The sequence below is a fragment of the Coccinella septempunctata genome, chromosome 1 (genome assembly GCF_907165205.1).
Source record: "Coccinella septempunctata chromosome 1, icCocSept1.1, whole genome shotgun sequence".
In the NCBI taxonomy this organism is placed as follows: Eukaryota; Metazoa; Arthropoda; class Insecta; order Coleoptera; family Coccinellidae; genus Coccinella; species Coccinella septempunctata.
The window spans coordinates 639,816-662,487 of NC_058189.1; the positions used below are offsets into that span (position 1 = coordinate 639,816).

At 36.4% G+C, this 22,672-nt stretch overlaps 1 protein-coding gene across 6 annotated transcripts in view; it reads left to right on the forward strand.

Annotated features, from left to right (window-relative positions):
- The window catches only part of LOC123316792 (discoidin domain-containing receptor 2-like), a 321,074-nt gene that overhangs the window by 254,525 nt on the left and 43,877 nt on the right, over positions 1-22,672 (forward strand). For all 6 annotated transcript variants that reach the window (XM_044903031.1, XM_044903047.1, XM_044903023.1 and 3 more), the window contains 2 exons: positions 4,484-4,660; positions 17,618-17,760. In XM_044903031.1, the coding sequence (XP_044758966.1) occupies positions 4,484-4,660; positions 17,618-17,760 (320 nt within the window). The remainder of the gene's footprint in view (positions 1-4,483; positions 4,661-17,617; positions 17,761-22,672) is intronic.

Genomic DNA, 22,672 nt, shown 5'->3' on the forward strand with positions numbered 1-22,672 from the left:
TTGACATTATAAATGTAAAAATGTCTCTAGACCTTTCAGAAAAAATGTTTCTTCTTGCTCTGCAAACCAGACATCCACAGCTTTTATTACCTACTCGGTGGAAGAAAATGTACGACCTTTTAAACTTTTTTTCAGTTGAGGAAAGAAATGATAGTCGGATGGAGCCAAATATGGTGAATAAGGGGGGTGTTCTAGTAATTCAAACCCTAAATCAAGAATTTTTTCTATGGCAACATGAGAATGGTGTGCAGGGGCATTGTCCTGCAAAAACAAAACACCTTTGGATAGCTTTCCGCGTCTTTTCTCTTCATTTTTTTTCCGTAGAGTGGTCAGTAATGTCGAATAGTAATCTCTGGTTATTGTTCTACCCTTATCCAAAAAATAAATCATGATTACTCCATGGCAATCCCAAAAAACTGAAGCAAGAACTGTTCCAGCAGATTTTTGGACACGAAACTTTTAAGGTCTTGGAGAAACAGAGTGTCGCCATTCCATCGATTGTTGCTTTGTTTCTGGATCGTAGAAATGTACCCATAGTCTCATCCATATGTCTCATCCATAGTAACAATTCGTTTTAAGAAGTCTACATCATTTTCAAATCGAGCACAGATCGAACGCGATGCTTCTACCCTTGCACGCTTTTGGTCAACATTCAAGCATTTGGGGATCAATTTTGCATCGATTTTTCTCATGTCCAAATTTTTCACGATCGCATACGAAGATCATTGATCACTAAGGTTATTCAGCATATCTTAGTAAATCTGCATACCTCTAAACCCTTTTAAATACAGGTACTTGATGATGGCTCGATACTCGAATTTTTCGATTTTCACAATTTCGGTGGATATCTGCTTTCTTTTAATTTATTGCGTAACTCTGGTTTACTTTTTTGACCTCAAACTTCATACTGACGCTTCTGTTGAGTTATTGTTCGTTGCTATGTAAACGCAATATTTTTTTTAGGCATGGAACTGGTCTAGGCTAACTAGATATCAATACATCTTCGTTAGTTCACTACAAGGTGAAGTTCAGAAGTAATAGTGGCTTGAAAATTTGTTTTTTTTGGATTACAGATTATTAAAGTAAAGGTTATATTATCTACTTATTTTCATTGTGCTTACATTTTTCACAACTTTAGAACCCTTATCACTAATACTAAATGAATTTTGAATGTAAACTTTTCGCATCACATATTTGTAGGGTACAAAAATCTTGTGACTGAATTCAATAACCGCTCAAATTTCATAAACATTTTCCTCCCATCAATGGACATGGAAGATAATTCAGACTTTCATTCTCTTAGGTTGATATTCATTCAAAACATTCGAATATAAAATGTTTTTTTCTTCCACTGGAAAATTTCGCAATTAATTAAAATATCACCTTGGACCTGGAATGTGGAGTTCGATTTAAATTATTTCACGGAATTTTTTTGACTGAGTTTCATCAATTAATTCGCAATGTTCAAATCTCGAGCATCTTTTGATTTCAAAGAATTCTGTTTTATCGAAATGATTTCGTCGACTAGGATAAGACAGAGAGTGCAGATATTCAAGGTTGTGTATTATATTTCTAGGTCACTATCATAGAAGAACTATATCAGCGATTAATAACATTATTGTTTATATTCCGAAATTCTAAGTACTACTTTAGCCGAAATTCGATCGAAATTATTGTATATCATAGACTGTTTATTTATTTATCGGACCGAATGAATCACAACAACTGCATACAAATGTTCGCTCATGAACAAATTCGTCGGATACACCCGTCGATTTTCATTCAGGTTACATCGATTTTCTTCAATTCAAAATGAAGTGTGTCTTCATCGTATCGACTTTTTTTCTACTAATTACCTTTGCTACTAGTGCGTGGTCTGATGCACCCGAGGATGATGCAGGTAGGATAATGATTTTTGTATTATTCTATGAGATTAGAGGATTTCATTTTTCAAACATAAAATATATATTTGAATAACGTTGGTCGGCTCTAGTTTATCAAGGAAACTAATAATAATAATGATTCATTGTAACATGATAATTACAATCAATGAATCAATGAATATTTGGATATATTCTTATTACTCGTTTTTCAGGAAGATTCCTTGGATTATCCAGGCAATCAACATGTGAAGATTTCAATTGTGGCATCAGCTGTCTTGAAAAAGGATACGTAGGTGGTGGACATTGCAATGCCAAAGGAACATGTGTCTGTGGTACAACAAGAAAAGATAATAAGAGAAGAGCACAAGAAATGCAATGAACAACAATTCATTCCTAATACCTATTGGAATCGATTTTGTAGAATTTAAATTATTTTCAGTATTTTTTTAATCAGCCATGGCCTTCTCTCAATACCGATTCAGTTGTATCCAGAGAGGAGGTTAGATTCTGATTATTTTTTCACTTTATTGTATTAATTAATTCATTCCTGACGGAAATATTGTTTTTATTTCTAATAATTATGAAAGCAATAAATAATAAACGGGTCTAAAAGATTTTGTTATATCATTAATTGAGTAGTTAACTTTTACCCATACCTTGAGTTAATCAGCCATACCTATATTAGAAACATTATAACTTTCGACTGAATTTATTTAAGCTCCTAAAATACACATCATATTTTTGCATGAAATGCTTCCAACTGAGTAGGCAGGATTCTTTACAAAAACAGTATTGCTATACTGCATGAAAATAATATTGACAATTGAATTGAACTTGGAGGAGAATCTAGTCCGGCAGTTTTGACAAAAGAAAAAAGAAATGGACGAATATCTATACAATAATTTTTAATGGGTTTCTTCTAACAGAAATAGCGAATAAAATTCAGCAGAAGGAAATAATTTTTTTTGGTATTCCCTTATAATTGCAGGAAGTAGAAAACCCACCCCTGAAATTTGAATCGCAAGGAAGTTTTTTCATAATATACCATTGAAATATTAGTTTTCTGATAGCTTGATTCATTTTGATCAAATATCTTGTAATTTGTCGAGGAAGGGAAATTTTTTATCAACAGATACGTAGAGTGAGTCGTATAGGCTGGAATTATATTCGAACATAACTTCAATAAGTGGGCGTATATAAGGCTTATATTGTAGGGGAACTACAAGTTTTTTTTTGCCTGCCTATATGATTCCATAGAATGTCCACTCAATTTTATTTCTGTAAGGTTTCTGATGAAGTACCGATAGATTCGGATTACTTTGGACAATCCTGTAACTTGGGACAATTACCCCCCTTGCAGATTTCTTCGTTTCTTAACATTTATGAGTGAAGGGACAAACTTATAAGATTGTGTGGCTTCTATTCGGTTAGTTTAACAATTAATTCCTGTTGAGTTTGCCGTGACCAGAGTGTTTGAATTGACAGGAAAAATTAACAAATTCAAGAGAGTAAAAGGGTGTTTTTTATGGGCCTTATACTTCCTGCACATGTGTTTCACTTTGTGCATGTGTAATTTTTTTCTGGATACGTAGGATATTGGGATATTAGATATGTCACGAAACAAGGTTGTTTAAAAATCGAACGGCAACACGGATCTCATTCATTTAATTTGTTGTTTCATAGGGTGACTTGGGACAATGCCGAATAGATACAAGCGGCGTATTGGCAGCAGGAAATATGCCGATTTTCGCAGGATATTATTATTCACGTTATTTCCACAAAGAAATCACCAAAAAATGAAAGGAATCAAAGTTCTCTTGTTTTGTTTAGTTTTTTTACATTTGAGTTGCTATATATTTACTTTCTCTGTAATAGGGGTTTATCATTTAATTTCCTTACCGAATTTCAACTATATAATCACAAATTCTAATTTCTCAAAAGTATATACCGTCCCAAGTCACCTATTTCATTTGAGAGTTGAGAAATAAATAGATTTCAACTTGTGTCACAAGCCTCCCAAATCGGTGGGTAACTTGGGACAAGTATATTTTATTTTTTCAAAATTTATATCCGAATTCTGAAGCATGGTATATATCCTACTCAATAGTCTGAGTCATTAAGCATATTCGAACCTCTTTTTCAGATAAAAATAGGTCACCGTTTTGAAAATATGACAAGTTGAATGCAACAATCGTCCCAACTCACCCGAATTTATGATACTAAGAAAAAATTAAGAATTGGTTTTCCGGTACCATCTTTAGGGGCCTAAAAGGGAATGAAAGGTTATCACACGTTCTGAAATTTTTAAAGACTGACTGATTGAAAATCCACGTGTGCAGTTTCCTGCGTTTTACACCGTTATACCCTCACATCGAGGTGAGAAAAGAAACCCCAATTCTAATAAATTTAACTCATGATAAATCCACCCGTAAAATTTCAATGCTGGTACCCCCGATGACCGAGACCCTCAAAACGTCGCCTTCGTTTTCATGGTGACAGCGAGGACGCAAATTGCGCCATCATGTTTCTACATGACCGAATCAAAGTCGAAAAAGCTATTTCGTATACAATCACGTCATAACATTTTCTCTCCGTTCCAGATGGCATCCTGAGCTACAGCATGCCCCAGGGTACCAGAAAGGGAAAACTCGATCTCAGAGATGAGACCTACGACGGCTTAGAGGACGCTGGACATGTGTTCCAGGGACTGGGACAGCTCGTGGACGGACACGTCGGTCAGGATAATTTCAGAGTTGACCTGACGGGATATGGCAAAGGTGAGTCGAACGGAAAACGTGCTTATTTTCACAGGGGTGTTCCACTAAGGGTGAAAGATAAAACTTGTAATTCAGTGTGTAATTGCACAATTGTTTTTTAAGACTGTAGACTGTAGGACTTTTGAGGCTTTCGTTCATTCAAAAAGAATCGTAATTATTGAAACTATACTTCATTCACTTTTATTTTAGCAGTCGGTTGGCCATGGAAATTTGACACATTTCACTCTGTATAGTACGAAAATGAGGGGTTATGACGCTTGTCAAAACATTTTTGGGTTTTAAATCAACGCTATGTTGCCCGTTCTACGTAAAAGTTTCTGTTATTACGTATTTTATCACAATATCGAATCTCTTCGGAAAATATGTGACGAACATAATTGAAGCTTATACAAACTGATTGAAGGCATACCAAATCCAGTTATTTGCATGGAAAATACAAGAGATCAGTATAATATCGTAATATGCACTAACTTGAGGAGAGTTAATGTTCGTTATCTTCTTTGGCTTACATCATTTGTAGATTTCAAAAATATCAACCCGAAGATGAAATGCATATGATGCAGTGGTTGGGAATGTGTATCTCCCCCAAACAACACACACACATATTTAAAACATTTTATAGACCATACCTCATAGACTTTTAGATGATCTATAAAACATCAGAAAGTATCGAACCTTTAACCTAGATTCGACGGAAAAATGTCCGCGAGATTTACGTTGAAAAGTATCACTTCTTTAGACGTCTATTCGACGTAATTCTAATTGTCTCTATAACAAGTACGATTTCTGATATTCTCGAGATTATCCTGATTTGGTATTTTGTTTGATATATAATAGACGTTTGAGGATGTACTTTATTAATATCATTCGATAACGTTTATATATCATTAGATTTTTGACATTTTTCTTCGATCAAAAATCGGATAATATATAGATGATCTGAAAAACATGGACAATCAGGACATCTAAATCATGTAGCACCAAAGATCTTCTTTAGACTTTGGAGCATTGTCTTTTTCGTTGAAGAAATCGGATGTCTATTAGAGGAAATTTTTATTGAAAAAGATGGTGTTAGTACTCACCTATTTTAGATGATCAAAGATGAACGTTTGTTAGATATTTCTAGAATGACCTTGTATTGTATGTACAGTTTTTGTCCTCTAATTGTTGTCAACTTTCGAATTATATTAGGATAATTTAAAAAACGTGATATTAATGACCTCTCAACTAGACATATTTATTTCACAAGATATGTTTCGAAGAAGGGTCCATGTGAAAGAAAATGGACGTTCCATAGATTCAAGATCCACATCTCAGAATCATATCTATAAAATCTGACCACTTGAGAATCTATAGATTAGTGATGGGCGAGTTCATATTTATACGGAATGGTTGACAGTTCGTATGGGAGTTGGAAGAGAAAAAACAGGTTCTGATGAATAAATATATTTATAATAAAAAAAAACAAAAATAAATATTATTCAAAAACATAACACATAATTCATAAAATTGGAAAAAACATAATATAAATAGATGAAATTATTGTCTATTTGTTTTTATTCCTCTCATATTCGTACCGTTGGCTAGTCATAACCAGTCTTGAATGGCCCCCGTTTTATGACAGCATCATTTAAGTCTGCTGGCGTTTCACTTTCGAAGAGAACATATACAGCCACTGGAAGCAACATAAATTACAAATAGCTATTTATTGAATATCAATAACAAGTTGAGAAAATATGCAAAAAATAATCTTTTGAAGAAAAGAAAGCGATGAACCAAAACCTGGAGATACAAATTATAAATCAATAGGATTCAATTTCGGTACTCTTTTGATACCCTGTAGTATTTTTTAAAAATAAAAAACGCTGCTCTAATGAACTCCTATGGATTAATTGATACAGAATTTTCAATTCGAACATCGAAATACGAAAAAACATTCGAATTATTAAATGATCTAAAAAACATCTAAACATTCCCTCGAAGATTTCAAACTCCGTATATTCAATTATTCGTCAAATTTCAGATTGAATCCTGTTTTGTTAGTACTTATAGTAAGGGTTACATTATTCAGCAAGAGTTTCCTGAGTGAAGTGATTCAAAATTCACTTCTGAATCGATGTCTAGAAGATGTCTATCAATAGACTTTTTCAGATAACCCTCTTCAAGTAAATTCTACATAGAAATAGAAAACGCTGCTGTAATGAACTCCTATGGATTAATTGTTACAAAATTTTCAGTTCGAACATCGAAATACGAAAAAACATCCGAATTCTTAAATGATCTAAAAAACATCTAAACATTTCCTCGAAGATTTCAAACTCCGTATATTCAATTATTCGTCAAATTTCAGATTGAATCCTGTTTTGTTAGTACTTATAATAAGGGTTACATTATTCAGCAAGAGTTTTCTGAGTGAATAAGTGATTCAAAATTCACTTCTGAATCGATGTCTAGAAGATGTCTATTAATAGACTTTTTCAGATAACCCTCTTCACCAAGTAAATTCTACATAGAAATAGAAAACGCTGCTGTTATGAACTCCTATGGATTAATTGATACAAAATTTTCAGTTCGAACATCGAAATACGAAAAAACATCCGAATTCTTAAATGATCTAAAAAACATCCAAACATTTCCTCGAAGATTTCAAACTCCGTATATTCAATTATTCGTCGAATTTCAGATTGAATCCTGTTTTGTTAGTACTTATAATAAGGGTTACATTATTCAGCAAGAGTTTTCTGAGTGAAGTGATTCAAAATTCACTTCTGAATCGATGTCTAGAAGATGTCTATCATTAGACTTTTTCAGATAACCCTCTTCACCAAGTAAATTCTACATAGAAATAGAAAATGCTGCTGTATAATGAACTCCTATGGATTAATTGATACAAAATTTTCAATTCGAACATCGAAATACGAAAAAATATTCGAATTCTTAAATGATCTAAAAAACATCTAAACATTTCCTCGAAGATTTCAAACTCTGTATATTCGATTATTCGTCAAATTTCAGATTGATATTCCTCAGAGGAGCGCATTTTATGTACCATGTACCATTAATAGTACCTATCTAACAAAATAGTATTGACTTGTCAATGGTTATCTAAAAAATATCATTTAATAGACTTTATTAGACGATTGATCTATGAAATATATTTCTATTTTAAATCTACGTATATTTCAATTTATTGTAGCCAAAAATTCAGGTAAGTATTTGAAAACGATAACTGGATATCATTTTTAACAGAGAGCACAAATCCAAACTAATACCATATCGAAGTAAATAGTATTTTCCTATGTTCAAGCAATTTGATTAATGTCTGAAGGGATTACCTGCTGTAACTACCCTAAGTAGAAATTGCACTCACCTTGTTCAATTATTACAGCACAAATCACTAATCAAAAAACGAACACAATCACTAGCCGACTTGACCTTCTTACAAAGAAGGGTTGTATATACTAACGGAAATGTTGAATGTTCAAGTTCAAATGGCTATGCACTATGAACTTTAACTCTATTGGCCCATGGCCGGTTCGCGGCTTCTTGCGAATTGCGATAAGAGTTCGCCACCAAGCGATCCAACCCGATCGTAGTTCTTGTCTAGCCCTTTTCATCGCATATCTCTCGATCGAATACCTTCAACCAAACATCTATTTTCTGCAAACTCGGAAAAATATCCTTTTTCCTCAAGACTCTCAAGAGTATCTTGGGTTAATCAATAATTTCGTTCTAAAGTTCATATTTAACATATTGAATTTAGGTGTCAATCATTCTTCACCATTATTGTTTTTGAAACAGGTACCAATATTCATACTCGATTTATATTGAAAAAATTGTCCAATCAGTTTTATCATATGAAAATTTTCACAAATTTCAATATCCTGATACTAAGTCTCCTAGAAAAACATCCCCATCAGTAAGAATACGAATACTTAGACTTACATGTGCTTTTTAGCATTGATACTTAGATGATAAAACACAATATGAATTTGAAAAATACACTAGGAAGATGTTGATTAGTCCAAAATTTTTTGACTATCGTAGAAATATGGTTTATGAATAATTAATTTCGGAAGTCACTTCAATAGATGACATTGACTTCTTATATCGACATATTTGGGACACTTGGAATCGTTAAGTTTAAAGACGATCTAGCAATGACAAATCTAGAAGAAATTTATTTGTTCACTGTTTTTCGACCATTTTACTTAGATGTTTTATATATGTAATCTAGGCGTCTAAACAGAGTCAGATATTGATGTGTCATATCGATATAGTATATGATATCTATTTCCCGTCTGAAAATTAATTTCATCATTATTATAAAATTAAGATATCCAATAAACGTTTTTTCAATATATGGTCTTCTTTGAAGATATTAATCGAGATATTTGGTACAATTTGAATTCTAATGTTCATAGACGATACAAAATGATATATCTGAAAGATATTCATCTGGTCACTGGTTTTCGACCATTTTAGTTAGATGTTCTCTATATGTAATCTAGATGTCTTAATAAAGTCAGATATTGATGTCTAATATTGGAATGGTATATCATATCTATTAGTTGTCTGCCCAGTGATTCTTTCGCGATTAATACAATAAGATATTAGATAAACCTTTTTTAGATGTATATTTGGAAACTAATCTATTTTCAGATATCTTACGGACATAAGAATTTTGCCAGGCATAAGACTAGACATCTAAAAAAAATTTCAAAAACATCATTCATAGAAAACGTCTTATTTAGATAATCTAATTTTGATCATAACTCAGAGCAAGATCATTTTAGATCCCTTTTGACATAAATGAGATGTCATTTAGACGGAAGTGTGTTGTTTGGGCCCGAAGGAATTAACAGATAATTATAAGAATGTTAAATTCTTCAACAAAAATCATCTTGCATCAATATAAGTAAAAGGAATTGAAAGAAGTTTCAATTAAGATGAACTTCACCTTTGAACAAAAATTTCAAATGAATAAACAAGTAACAGGGCAACTTGCGCGTATTTGTGGCTATTCATCTGAATACGTTGATGTAATAATAATTAGGTATTTATTAGTACATTAAGACATTTACATTGTATAGGACAAGTCAAATGAAAAATAGAAAAATCCATTTTAGGGAACTTATTCTCCGATGACATTTATCGAAAATCCTGTAGTAAACTTTTCGCATTGATTCACTCAAACATAAAATTCTCAAATGCCACCACTTTTTTGGGTCTCCCAATAGAAGGAAATTCTTTGTCATCCTCTTCATTCACAATCTTTCTGATTGTGGAAATATTCAGCTGAAAAATAAGTCGTTTAGATTCAGATGAAACATTATATAAATTCTTTTACATTGAATATGTTCGCTACCGTCTGACGTATTGTGGATTTTAGAATATCAGGGTATAACTATTTGAATGAGCGGACCTGAAATCTAAATAGCACTTCCTGAAACCCTGTCTCTTTTTTCAATCACTTTCGGCATTTTCGTAATAAAAATTGATATAAGTTGTGGCAACGGCGTTATGACATTAACGACATTTCATGAGTGCCAACCTAACTTCGTTCTAGTTACAAAAACTTGAGAAAATTATTTCATGGCCAACCGACTGCTAAAATAAATTTGAATGAAGTATATAGTTCTTGGGGTTTTTTATTTTTAAAGTAACGAAAAAATCGACGTGTAAAGTTTTCGTTGGATCACACCGTATTTAGGCTCATTCAGTTGGAACGAACTCATCATATCGAACTACTCTCAGATTTTCATTAAATGTTCCATCTCGACGTAGATACAGTCTGATATTTCCAATTAGCTTTGAATCTCTTCCTACTTATTGGAACTATCCATCCCAATATTTGTAATATCAGTCACTTAACCCGGTGATACGTCAACCGTTCGATAGATTGCAGGCGAATATGAAACTTGGCAAGATTCTCACTCCATTTACCTGCTACATTGTCCCGTTTCTGCCTTCCATATCGCATATTTCATCGGGGAATGTATGAAGCCGTATGTGTTCCCCGCACCGTACACCTGATTTTCATTTCCCCCGACTTTATTATACGACTTTGTTGCTACGAACTTATCGCCGTTTCTTCGCTACGCAGTTTTTATGAGGAGGTATCAGCAGGACGTCGACGTTTATGAGGGAACGTACGAAGCCTTTCATTTTCCAAACGGGTAGGTATTTCAGCGTTCTATGCCACAGATATCACGATAGATAAAATCAACAATAAGTTTCATCGTTTCTCATTTTTGAATTGGAAAAACTGAAAAATTTCCATCACATCGAGTTTATATGAGGATGTTTTGATATCTATAGTTAGCCTAGACCAGTTCCATGCATAAAAAAATATTACGTTACCGTAGCAACGAACAATAACTCTTTAGAAGTGTCAGTGTGAAATTTGAGGTCAAAGAAGTAAACCAGAGTTACGCAATAAATTGAAAGATAGAAGATGTCCACTGAAATTGTAAAAATCGAAAAATTGGAGTATCGAGCCATCATCAAGTACCTGTATTTAAAAAGGTTAAGAGGTAAGCAGATTTACGAAGATATGCTTAATACCCTTGGTGATCAATGTCCTTCGTAGAGGTAAATTTTCCATTGATGATGATGACTGATCGGGAAGGACAGTTTCTGTGTCAGATAATATCGATGCAGTTCGTGACATTATTTCATCAGACATATTGGGCTAAAACTAATATCTGAAGCAGTGAATATTTCATACGAACGCTTTCATCATATAGTTCACGTCACTTTGGACATGAGAAAAATTGCTGCAAAATGGGTCCCCAAATGTTTGAATGTTAACCAAAAGCGTACAACCGAATAGTTTGGATGAGACTTTGATACATTTCTACGATCCAGAAACAAAGCAACAATCAATGGAATGGCGACACTCTGGTTCTCCAAGACCTTAGAAGTGTCCAAAAATCTGCTGGAGTAATCATGATTGATTTTTTGAATGAGGTTGGAACAATAACCGGAGATTACTATTCGACATAACTAAGCACTCTACGGGAAAAAATTAAAGAGAAAAGACGCGTAAAGCTATCCAAAGGTATTTCGTTTTTGCAGGACAACGCCCCTGCACACAAATCTCATATTGCCATGCAAAAAATTCGTGATTTAGGGTTTGAATTACTAGAACATCCCCCTTATTGACCAGATTTGGCTCCATCGTACTATAATCTCTTTCCTCAACTGAAAAAAAGTTTAAAAGGTCGTAAATTTTCTTTCAACGAGGAATTAATAAAAGCTGTGGAGGTTTGGTTTGCCGAGCAAGAAGAAACATTTTTTTCTAAAGGTCTAGAGACGTTGCAGGTTCGCTGTAGTAAATGTATCCAATTAAGGAGAGAATATGTTTTGACATAGAAATTTTGTTTGGTTCTATAGTAAGTATTCTAAGAATTTTTCAATATATCCTCGTAGACTGATTCACTAGTTTTGCTATGTCGAGAGAGCATTTTTATCTGGGGGAATAAATTGAGAATTAATTGAATACTCAATGCTAACACGTACCACATTCCAACCACAAACTGTCGGGTACACCTGTGAAGATTGGCGAATTACATATTAGGGAAAAGCATCGTAGCACTCACACGGTAAGTAATCGGTTACAAGTTACAACCACAGTCGTAATGCGGTGTCTATATCACACACAAGTGTAATATGATGCAACTGAAATCGACCGCAACTAATGTAAGATATTTTAATGGTACATACGAGGATATATTGAAAAATTCTTAGCTTACTATAGAATCAAGCAAAATTTCAATGTCAAAATACTTTGTTACTCAGCATATTCTCCTCTTAATTGGATACATTTATTATAGCGAACCTGCAACGTCTCTAGAACTTTAAAAAACAATGTTTCTTCTTGCTCTGCAAACCAGACCCCCACAGCTTTTATTACCTCCTCGTTGGAAGAAAATTTAGGACCTTTTAAACTTTTTTCAGTTGAGGAAAGAGATGATAGTCGGATGGAGCCTAATCTGAAGATTAAGGGGGGGTGTTTTAGTAATTCAAACCCTAAATCAAGAATTTTTTGTATGGCAACATGAGAATAGTGTGCAAGGGTATTGTCCTGCAAAAACAAAACACCTTTGGATAGCTTTCCGCGTCTTTTCTCTTCATTTTTTTTCCGTAAAGTGGTCAGTAATGTCGAATAGTAATCTCCGGTTTTGTTCTACCCTTATCCAAAAAATCAATCATGATTACTCCATGGCAATCCCAAAAAACTGAAGCAAGAACTTTTCCAGCAGATTTTTGGACACGAAACTTCTTAGGTCTTGGAGAACCAGAGTGTCTCCATTCCATCGATTGTTGCTTTGTTTCTGGATCGTAGAAATGTACCCAGGTCTCATCCATAGTAACAATTCGGCTTAAGAAGTCTACATCGTTTTCAAATCGAGCACAGATCGAACGCGATGATTCTACCCTTGCACGCTTTTGGTCACAATTCAAACATTTGGGGATCCATTTTGCAGCACTTTTCTCATGTTCAAATTGACGCGGACTATATATGATGAACGCCTACATACTGTGTGGTTCAACGAAAACTTAACACCTCGATTTTCCGTTTTCGAAATGAAAATGTGGAAAATCGGTCATACCCGTGAATTTCTGATTAAAGGGGGAACAACTTTTCCAGTAAATGCAACCCCCTAACGGGGTTGAGTACAACTCCTTGCTTTTAAATAGAGACGAGGAGTCTTGTGATAACCTCATGTTGAAAATCTTATCGAGTTCTATCTAATAGTGAAATTTCGCTTCAAAATTTCCATCGATTCAACTACAATTAGCAAAAATTGACCCAGAAATCCAAAAAGTAACTTAATCAGTAGAATATCACGCTTTCCATATATCCTAATTTCAAGGTTCCCCCTGTATTTTCATTTCATGATTACCGGGCCTTTCGAACGATTGATGTTTACGTCGATTCGAAATGGGATAAATCCGTTGATATTTGTGTATTGGCCATCGTCGGTGATTTATTCAACTGAGTTTTGTCCGACTCGGGCAATACATATCCAGCGAAGTGCGTAACGTATTTCACCGATTCAGGATATTAATTTCGGACCTTCCGTATCAAGATCAGCGAGTTATAGAATCACGTTGATTTCCACAAAACATTTCATCGGTCCTATCTCGAAATTTATGAGCTTGTCGTTTCGGATCGACCAGAACAACAAGGTTTGTTTGAAAACCTCAAAACACACTCTGTGTCTCGGCGATTGCGTGAAATATAGAAAAATGCCAATTACGTTTCTCTTTTTCTTTCAAATTACTGTTGTACTCTTTATTTAAAGAGCTGTTAGCCCTGCAAATCAGCTGGCATGGATGGTATCTTTCCAGCCATCATTCAGAATGGTGTTGAATTTATTACAACTCCCCTAGCTGAACTTTTCAAGGCCAGCTATGCAAGGGGTTACATCCCAGAATCGTGGAGGGAAGCAAGGGTAGTATTTATACCCAAAGTGGGTCGGAAAGGCTCCCCAGAGCCTGAATCCTATCGACCCATATGCCTCACTTCCTTTCTCCTGAAAACCATGGAGAAAATAATTAAGAGTATAAGGGGAAATTTAAAGCTCCATAACAATTTGCCTATACAGCGAGTAAAACTACTGTAGACGCCCTTCACCATCTTCTTGAAGAGGTAAAAGACCCCTTGCAGCAAAGGAGATTCTGCTTGCAATGTTTGGAGACATTGGAGGGGCGTTTGATAATATCCTACATATTTCCATATGTGATGCAGCTGAACGGAAAGGGATAGAACCCTTCACTGTTAAGTGGATAACAGGTATGTTGAAAGGGCGAACTGTCACAGCCTACCTGGGGAAAACTGAAGTGACCTTGTTGACGTGCCGGAGATGCCCTCAAAGAGAGGTACTATCATCCTTGCTGTGGAGTCTGGTCACGGACGGTCTTCTGAAGAGGTACCAGTGCAAATAGAAACGCAGGTTGGTGAGGTGACGCAGCTTTTTCCTGCGATGCACGTACTATCTGACAAGTCACTGTCACGCTTTATTTGCGCGGTCTTGGTCTTTTCTATGTTTACAAAAACTCACGCTGCGTCACCTCACTAACCTGCGTTTCTATTTGCGCCTGGCCTTAGAGGCAAGCATGAAGTTCTACTGAGCAGTCAAATGCAAACCGCTCTTAGGATTATCGAAAGAGTGCAAAGAGGAGGGGCTAACTGTCAATCCCTCGGAGACAACACTGATTCCGTTCACAAGAAAAAGAAATCTCGATTTCAGAGCGTTTGTCCCGAACGGCCAGTCTCTAAAGTTCTCCAGTGAGTGCAAATATCTAGGTGGTATCCTGGACAGCCAACTCAACTGGAGAAAGCACATGGAATAAGACTCTTTCCAGAGCCACGGCGACCATGTGGGCTTGGAAAAGACTTTTTGGAAAGACATGGGGCACGAAGCCGAAAATGCTACTGTGACTATACACTGCGGTAGTAATCCCTATATTGTCACTTATGCGTCTTCAGCATGGTGGTCAAAAACCGAAGAGGTCACCACACGCAACTGGCTGCAGAAACTGCAAAGGCTGTCCTGTGTTGGTGTTACGGGAGCTATCTATGCACACAGCTCCTACAGCAGCGCTTGAGGCCATACTTGATCTGCCCTCCCCCTACACCCCCCATTTGAGGAAATGTAGCCTTCTGGAACCAATAAGAATATCCCTTAACGAGAATCTCCTACCCGGAAACTGGGTTGGACATATGAGGATATTGAATCAACTAGACTCAAAACTCTTGGCAAAACCATAGGATGTCATGCCAACCATCTTCTATTTCGAAACGCCCTTTGAAACGGTCATAGTTAACCGTCCTAGTGCAATAAGTTTCGTAAATCGTTTGGACAAAAAGTCATGCACGTGGTTTACTGATGGATTAAAATCAGAAAGGGGCACCGGCATTGGCGTATATGGACCTAAACTGAGCATCCATAAAGCACTGGGGAGTGAACTCTCTATTTTACAGACCGAGACACTGGCTGCTTACGTATGCTCTCAGAAGTGTCTTAAAATGAACCTCAAAGGGGCGCATATCTATATCACCACGGACAGCCAGGCCACGCTGGGGGTCCCTGGAAACACACTGCCAGAGATCTCTGCTGACATGGGAGTGGCGTAATACGATAAAGCAACTGATCAGAGACAAAAAAGTGACTCTACTATTTGGTGTTGAAGGCAATGAGAAAGCCTATGAACTTGCAAAATGGGCATCAAGGTTAACACCTGCTGGGCCTGAGCCGTTGTTTGGGCTTGGAAAATACCAATATGAGGCAGCGGTCCAACAATGGCAGTTGAACAACAGAATAACCTTCTGGATGAACACTCCTGGACTTACTCAGTCAAAGAAAATCGTGATGATTTCACCGACCTACACCAGAAAGCTGCTGAAGCTGTCACGAGCTGAGCTCCGGGTGATGGTGGAACTGCTGACAGGGCACTGTCGGTACAAATATCATTTGTACCGTATGGGAAAGTCAGCAGATGAGACTTGTAGGCTCTGTGGATCAGAAGCATAAACAGCTGAACACATGGTAAGCAAGTGTCCAGAGCTGGCGGACCTAAAAACTACTCATATGGGGAATCCGGTCCTGGATACTCACGAGGTAACGACTAAGGCCCTCAAAGATGTTGTCGGTTTTATCAACATCATTGACGGCCTCCTTGGGCTCCTATGAATGAGTAGGGAAGAGAACAAAAGATCTACGTGGTCGCAGTTCCTGAAAGGCTGACCGAACCACAACGACCCCGGTTCAAATAATAATAACAATACTGTTGAATATTAAAACAACACAAATTAAATTTTTCCCTGATACAATAATAGGCTTTTATTTGAATATGTGTATCTTCAAAAAAAAAATACAGATATCAAGGTGAGATAAAAACTGAAACATTTCTTTGTTATTAACTGAGAGTAGTGTAACGTGGTTACCTCGGAGAAAACTTATCTCGAGCGCCAGCTATTCTTTACATTAGGAAGAATAGCAAACCTACCAGAGTAGCTGCTAGTCGGAGACAAAGTTCGCTGTTATCTAGGGTGGTAGCGATAACGAAGAAGTCAAAATCAAATGATGTAAAAGTTTATTCACACCTTCGGAAACTGATTATATGTACAAGGGAGATATATGTGTAGGTATGAAATATGAGCGAATCTATAAGCGAACATACATTTGGGAAATTCTATCCGGTCACGGGCACTTTATAAAGTTTATACCAGGTGCAGTGAAAAATCAAAGGTTCAATAAAATGCGCCAACCAGAACTGACGGAATGAATACTAAGGACTTGCTATACGGTATCGGGAGGTAGTTGTATTTCTCCAGAAATGAAACACAACCAGGGTGGATCTATTCGAGACTTTTATTCGCCACCCCAAGGGCTATAACGCACCATGACTGATAGCGAAGAAAAGGTCTATTTTATGCGCAACTACGGGATTTCACTGACTACGGGCGGTATCTCTTATTCTCTACCCCAAGGGCTTACTCGCCATGACTGATAGAAAAGAAGAGATTTCGGATTCAACACTTATGACGCGGAACGCGGACAAGGGGGTTGACGGGACTTTCCCTTCAGTACCCCAAGGGCTTGCGCACCATGACTGATAGCGAAGGGAAAAGTCAGACTCGCGAAACAGGGTAAAGAACAATAAAATACAACAGAAAGCGATACAGTACAGCAGTGTCAAAGTCAAAGAGGTAACCGGTGTAGGTCTAACAAAGAAACTGAAGGGTACAGACGGGGACCTACCTCCTTTGTTTCAGGCACTCGCGGAAAATCAAAGGAAAGAAAAAAACTAAAAGAAGAAAGTAGAAACAATTGAAATCGAAGAAAAATAAAGTTCTTGGACTTCAGCCAAATTTTAGGTGGCCAAGTTTTTTGCCGATCAGTGTATTTTCTGCAGAAATTTGACGCCTCGTCTTTTTTACAGGTTACGAATGGATCGGCTGGCGCAACGACTCCATTGGATCAGCTTCGGGCCAGTCTGTGGAAATACTGTTCGAATTCGACGTCGTCAGGAACTTCTCAGCTGTCCATCTTCACACGAACAATCTCTTCAGCATGGACGTGCAGGTAAAGAATTTCTGAAGTATTCATGAACCTCGGATTCTCGCATCCGCGTCAGCACCGAAGGGTCAGTCATTATCTCGCCAGTGTTTACCTTAATTAAGCGAGGAAGGTTCAATGGGGCGCGATAGCTGGGGCGCTATCGTTATTCAAGTAAATCACTTGACATATATTTCCACCGAAAACTTTCATGACTCGGCCTATGCAAATTACAACCCCGTTCGTGCTCAACGTCTAATTCAGCCAACGGGGACTAGGGAGCATATTCGAATAAATGAAAAAACCGTGAGTGATATTATTTTCGACGACGGTTGCTATTTATGAAAATAATGAAACCAGTTGATGGAGATTTGTGTGAAGGGAAATTTGTCGACATCACACTCAGTTCCTTTCACTGCTTGAACACTTTTGATGGATAGAAACTACCAGCAACCTTATACTAATAAGCTAAGACGAGAATAAATTGTAATAAAGGAATCAACAAAGGAAAAACAGCTGACCCATAGTAAAAATAAAAAGTTCACAAGACAAAGCTCTAAAGTATTTTATTTGTTTCTCGTTTGTAAACGTCAGTTTCCAAAAACACAATATTAATCAAGAAAGTTTATTTTATCAAGTCACTAACTTATAAAACTGACAGTTAACTTGCAAAGTTTTTACAAGTTAGTAGTATTATTTACATTAGAAAATTTTGTTTTATCGTCATATATGTTGAAAATCATGGTACAGTTGTTATTTCCAGTAACACAGATTTTTGATGATGAAAGGGTTGATACTGATGATGATGAACCATCTGTTGACTCAGAAACTGCTGAACTCGAGGACTGCAGAACATTTGTACTCTCCTTACTACCAAATAATTTGCTAGACATTTCGATTTTTTTGTTGACCGAATCATCGACATAACTCATGGCAATTTCGATGCTCTTCCACCCTCCTGCACGCTTTAGTGCTAAAATATCTCCACCCGAATCCGCAACCATAGTGGCTCCAGTTCTGCGAAAAGAATGGCCGGTGTATAACTCTGGGTCTTTTAAACCTAAATATTTCGCTATTTGCTTTGAGACATCACCAATAGTGTGCTGGCCAACATTAAGGGAAATGCACTTTCCATGTCGATATGTCGAAAAAAATCTCAGACTTTCTGTTCCAGGAGGCCGAAGATTCACATATTTTCTGTATAACATGCAGAGCTTGAAGCTGCACCCATCATCGGTTATGGTGAATCTTCTTGTTAAATTTTTTGTTTGCCGCAATGTCACAATAACGTATTTTCCCATATCTCCTACATCATTCATGTTTAAGGAGAGAATTTCGTCACATCGACAACATCCAAAAATCCCAAATATTGTTACAATTTTCGCCAGCAACCACTGGTCATCAGGAGCATGTAAAAGCAATTGTTCAGCCTCTTCATTACTTAATACCATGACCTTTTTTGGCTTATAACGCTCATTTTTTCAATAAATTTTTTAAGGAAAACAAACCTGCGAACAGGGACATTTTCTTTCATTTCCAAGCAGCTTTTCAGCATAGACCATTTTACCAATAAAGTATTAGGGCTGAATCTAGCTGATAGTTGATTTAAGTAGACCAACAAAACATCTTCAGTTACCCCAATCACACTATTTTTGTTTTGCCACTTTTTGAAGTAGTCGTATTCTCGCTCGTACCTTGAAGCTGATTTTGCAGCTAATAAACTTGAAGCTACACTGCTGACTGCCTCAATAATTTCTTTTGGTACATTCATTTTCGCTTTTGCCAAAACAATTGTAAAGAAAAATAAACAGACATGTTCATGGCAACGCTTCCATAGCTTACGACATTTGCGACAAATTATTGAGATTTTTTTGGAATTTATCTAACCTTTTTACAAATGAGAAACAAATAAAATATAAAACAATACACGCAAGGTAACAGGTTTTACTGGCTCAAGGAGCCTCCATTCGCCAGTAAAAACCCTCTTACCTTGCTAGTAATGTTATATACTATTGCTATAGGCAGCGATAGAACAATACACAGGCCCTGTGGAACAGATAGTAGATAGGGTTCTCAGTTGACTTAATATTCTTTTACAGGAAGTAAAGTTGACTATGGGGTTTGTAGAGCAAAGATATCGACATAATCCATCTATTTCTTCGTCAGTATACCTATTAAATTAATGAAAGAAGGATATACTTATGACACCTCCAGCAAACATTTATGATATCTTTAATTGGGGGTTTCTAGTCCTTGTTTTTGAAGGCATCAACTGAACCCTAACAAGGAAAACCGTAAAAAAAATTAGAAACCATCAACTTGTCAACGATTTTTAAAGACTGCATCTTGGAATGGAGTTTGATTTTGAAAAAAAATTATATGAACGACCTCTGCTAATTTTAATCACTGTCCTTGAGTCCTTCGCATTTATCTACAGACACCCTGTATAAGATACAGTGGCTGTGACGAAGAAAAGGAAAGCTCCCATAAGTAACCTGAATGGGCCACGAAGATTGAATGATAAATTCAATATTCCCCATCCTTGCGGTTATAGTCAGGAATATAATACGTTTCTCAAAACATTAATATTGATTTAAGCAAGGCGAGAGACAATGGTGGCCAATTATATTTTATATTCAGCCAAATTAACCCGACCAGCTACTTGAGGGTGGAACTAAATTAAGAATTCAACAGGGGACGTCTCCCTACTCCGAGCCTTTGAACTTCCCGACGAATACGAAATAGGTATAAATTCTCCTTTTTAATATGTTCGTACATCGCTTCCTGGTCTGCGTCATCGGAGTCAGTCGTGTCTCGGGCAAAACGTCCGTTTCGAGGTGGTAACATCGCAGAATTCAACTCGTAAATCAGCGAGTTTCAAGTTCTCATGTTGCACGATGTCATTCTCCTGAGAAGGGGACGTTTTTCAGTTTTTATGAATAAATATTCAATAAAGCGCCCATTTCACTTGTAAGATGAAATCTTCGACTGACTAGTTCATGAAGCAACACTTTCATGCAACAGCATTATGAATGCTACTGTTTATAATCTACAGGCTGACAATTTAAAAACTTGCCAGGCTAATTATGTCGCGACAAGGATGTTTTCAGAGAAAATGCCGAAACAGGTCAATTTTTATTCGGAGGGGGACATGTTTTTAGCAGAATTGTAAGCCGAAATCTTCTCAAACCTAGGTCAAGGGGCTATCACCCCTAAATTCTTCATAGGGAATAGAGGGTGAGCTAAACCTCATTTGAAAGACAATATGTCCCTCTACATAATACTATTGTGTTCCAATTGAGGTATCGCTCACCCGCTCACCTTAAATTGAGAATTTAGGGGTGAATACCCCTCCACCTAAGATTGGGGAGCTTTTGGCTTACAATTCTGCTAGAAACATGTCCCCCTCCGAGTAAAAATTGACCTGTTCCGGCATTTTCTCTGAAAACATCCTTGTCGAGACATAATTGGCCTGGCAAGTTTTCAAATTGTCAGCCCCTGTGACTACTTCAAGAACTCAATAAAAATTTGCAAACTATAGCATTCATGTAGAGGGTCAAGTGATCTTTCATTGAGGTATAGCTCACCCCTTATTCCCTATTGAGAATTTAGGGGTGTTAGCTCCTGAACCTAGGGTTGAGGAAATTTCGGCTTACAATTCTGCTCAAAATATGTCCCCATACGAATAGAGATTGATCTGCTCCGGCATTTTCTCTTGTGACATAATTTTACTGGGAAGTTTTCAAATTGTCACCCTGTATATGAATTCCTTGTTGACAGTTGACGAGAATATCTCATGCTGATGATACCGTTTTTCTCTTTGAGGGTGTGAGTTGGGAAAAGGTGAAGAATGTATTCTTTAGAATGTCAGCAATATATTTTTAGTTATCAAACAATATAGCAAATGTATGAGTTTTAACAGAGGTTTGAATAACAGGGTACCATACAATACGTCTTATGGTACAAAAGCTTAGGGAAAAACCTCAGTTAAAAAACCTTGTCTCTCCGGGGGTAGTGTGATAATGATAAATTTGTTTATGGAATAAGCTTTAATAGTAGGTATAGGACTTCTTTCCCATTGACATAAAAATCTCTTTATCCTCTCTCCATTTCTTAATTAGATATGTATGAAACATTAAAACAGAGCAGAAAAAGTAAATAATACAGCCTTCGTCAAACTGATTCGAAGAGCTGATGATAACTAAGGAAAAAATAATAAATCATAGGTACATAACTTGTTCTTCAATTTTACTGTGAAGAACATCATCTTTGCATCAAAAATTCTCTGTTGATTTTGGTGAAAGATCACCCTCATCATAAGAAATCCCTTCAGTATTGAAATTAATAATATTCCAAATCTTGCTTTTGACGGGGAGTGTTTTTCGACTAAGTTGGTGATGATTATTTTGTTCTTCAGTTGTTCGAAGAAGCCTACAGGACCATTATGTTGGGGAATCATCTGCCATAGATATATCATTGGTTATTCATTGAAAATAGGAAAATACGAGTAGACACGCTAATTACTTCAGTAAATTATTGTTGAACATAAAGAACACAATTGTGAATGAAGTATCAGAAGTTTCTTGAATTTCTTTTTCGTTTTTTTTTGCACCGAATCTTTTTGGCGCAGACTTATAAAGCTCACTAGAATCAAGCGTTCCTTGTTATCTAGACTATTTAGACCAGCGCATACGCCATTTTGCAATAGCACCATTTATTTCATTGATTAACATGGGTGAAGATACTGAACTCAACCATCACTGCTTGGATCTAGATAGGAGATGACATTTTTCCATTACTTCTATATACAATGTGTCCCAGAAAGAATGAACTAAGGGCAACCATAAACTGGGGACATCAAGGTGGACTCACATCAAGAGTCTTCAATTGCCATTGCCAGACAGTCTCCGTTAAGGATATACAGGGGTAGTTCCGATAT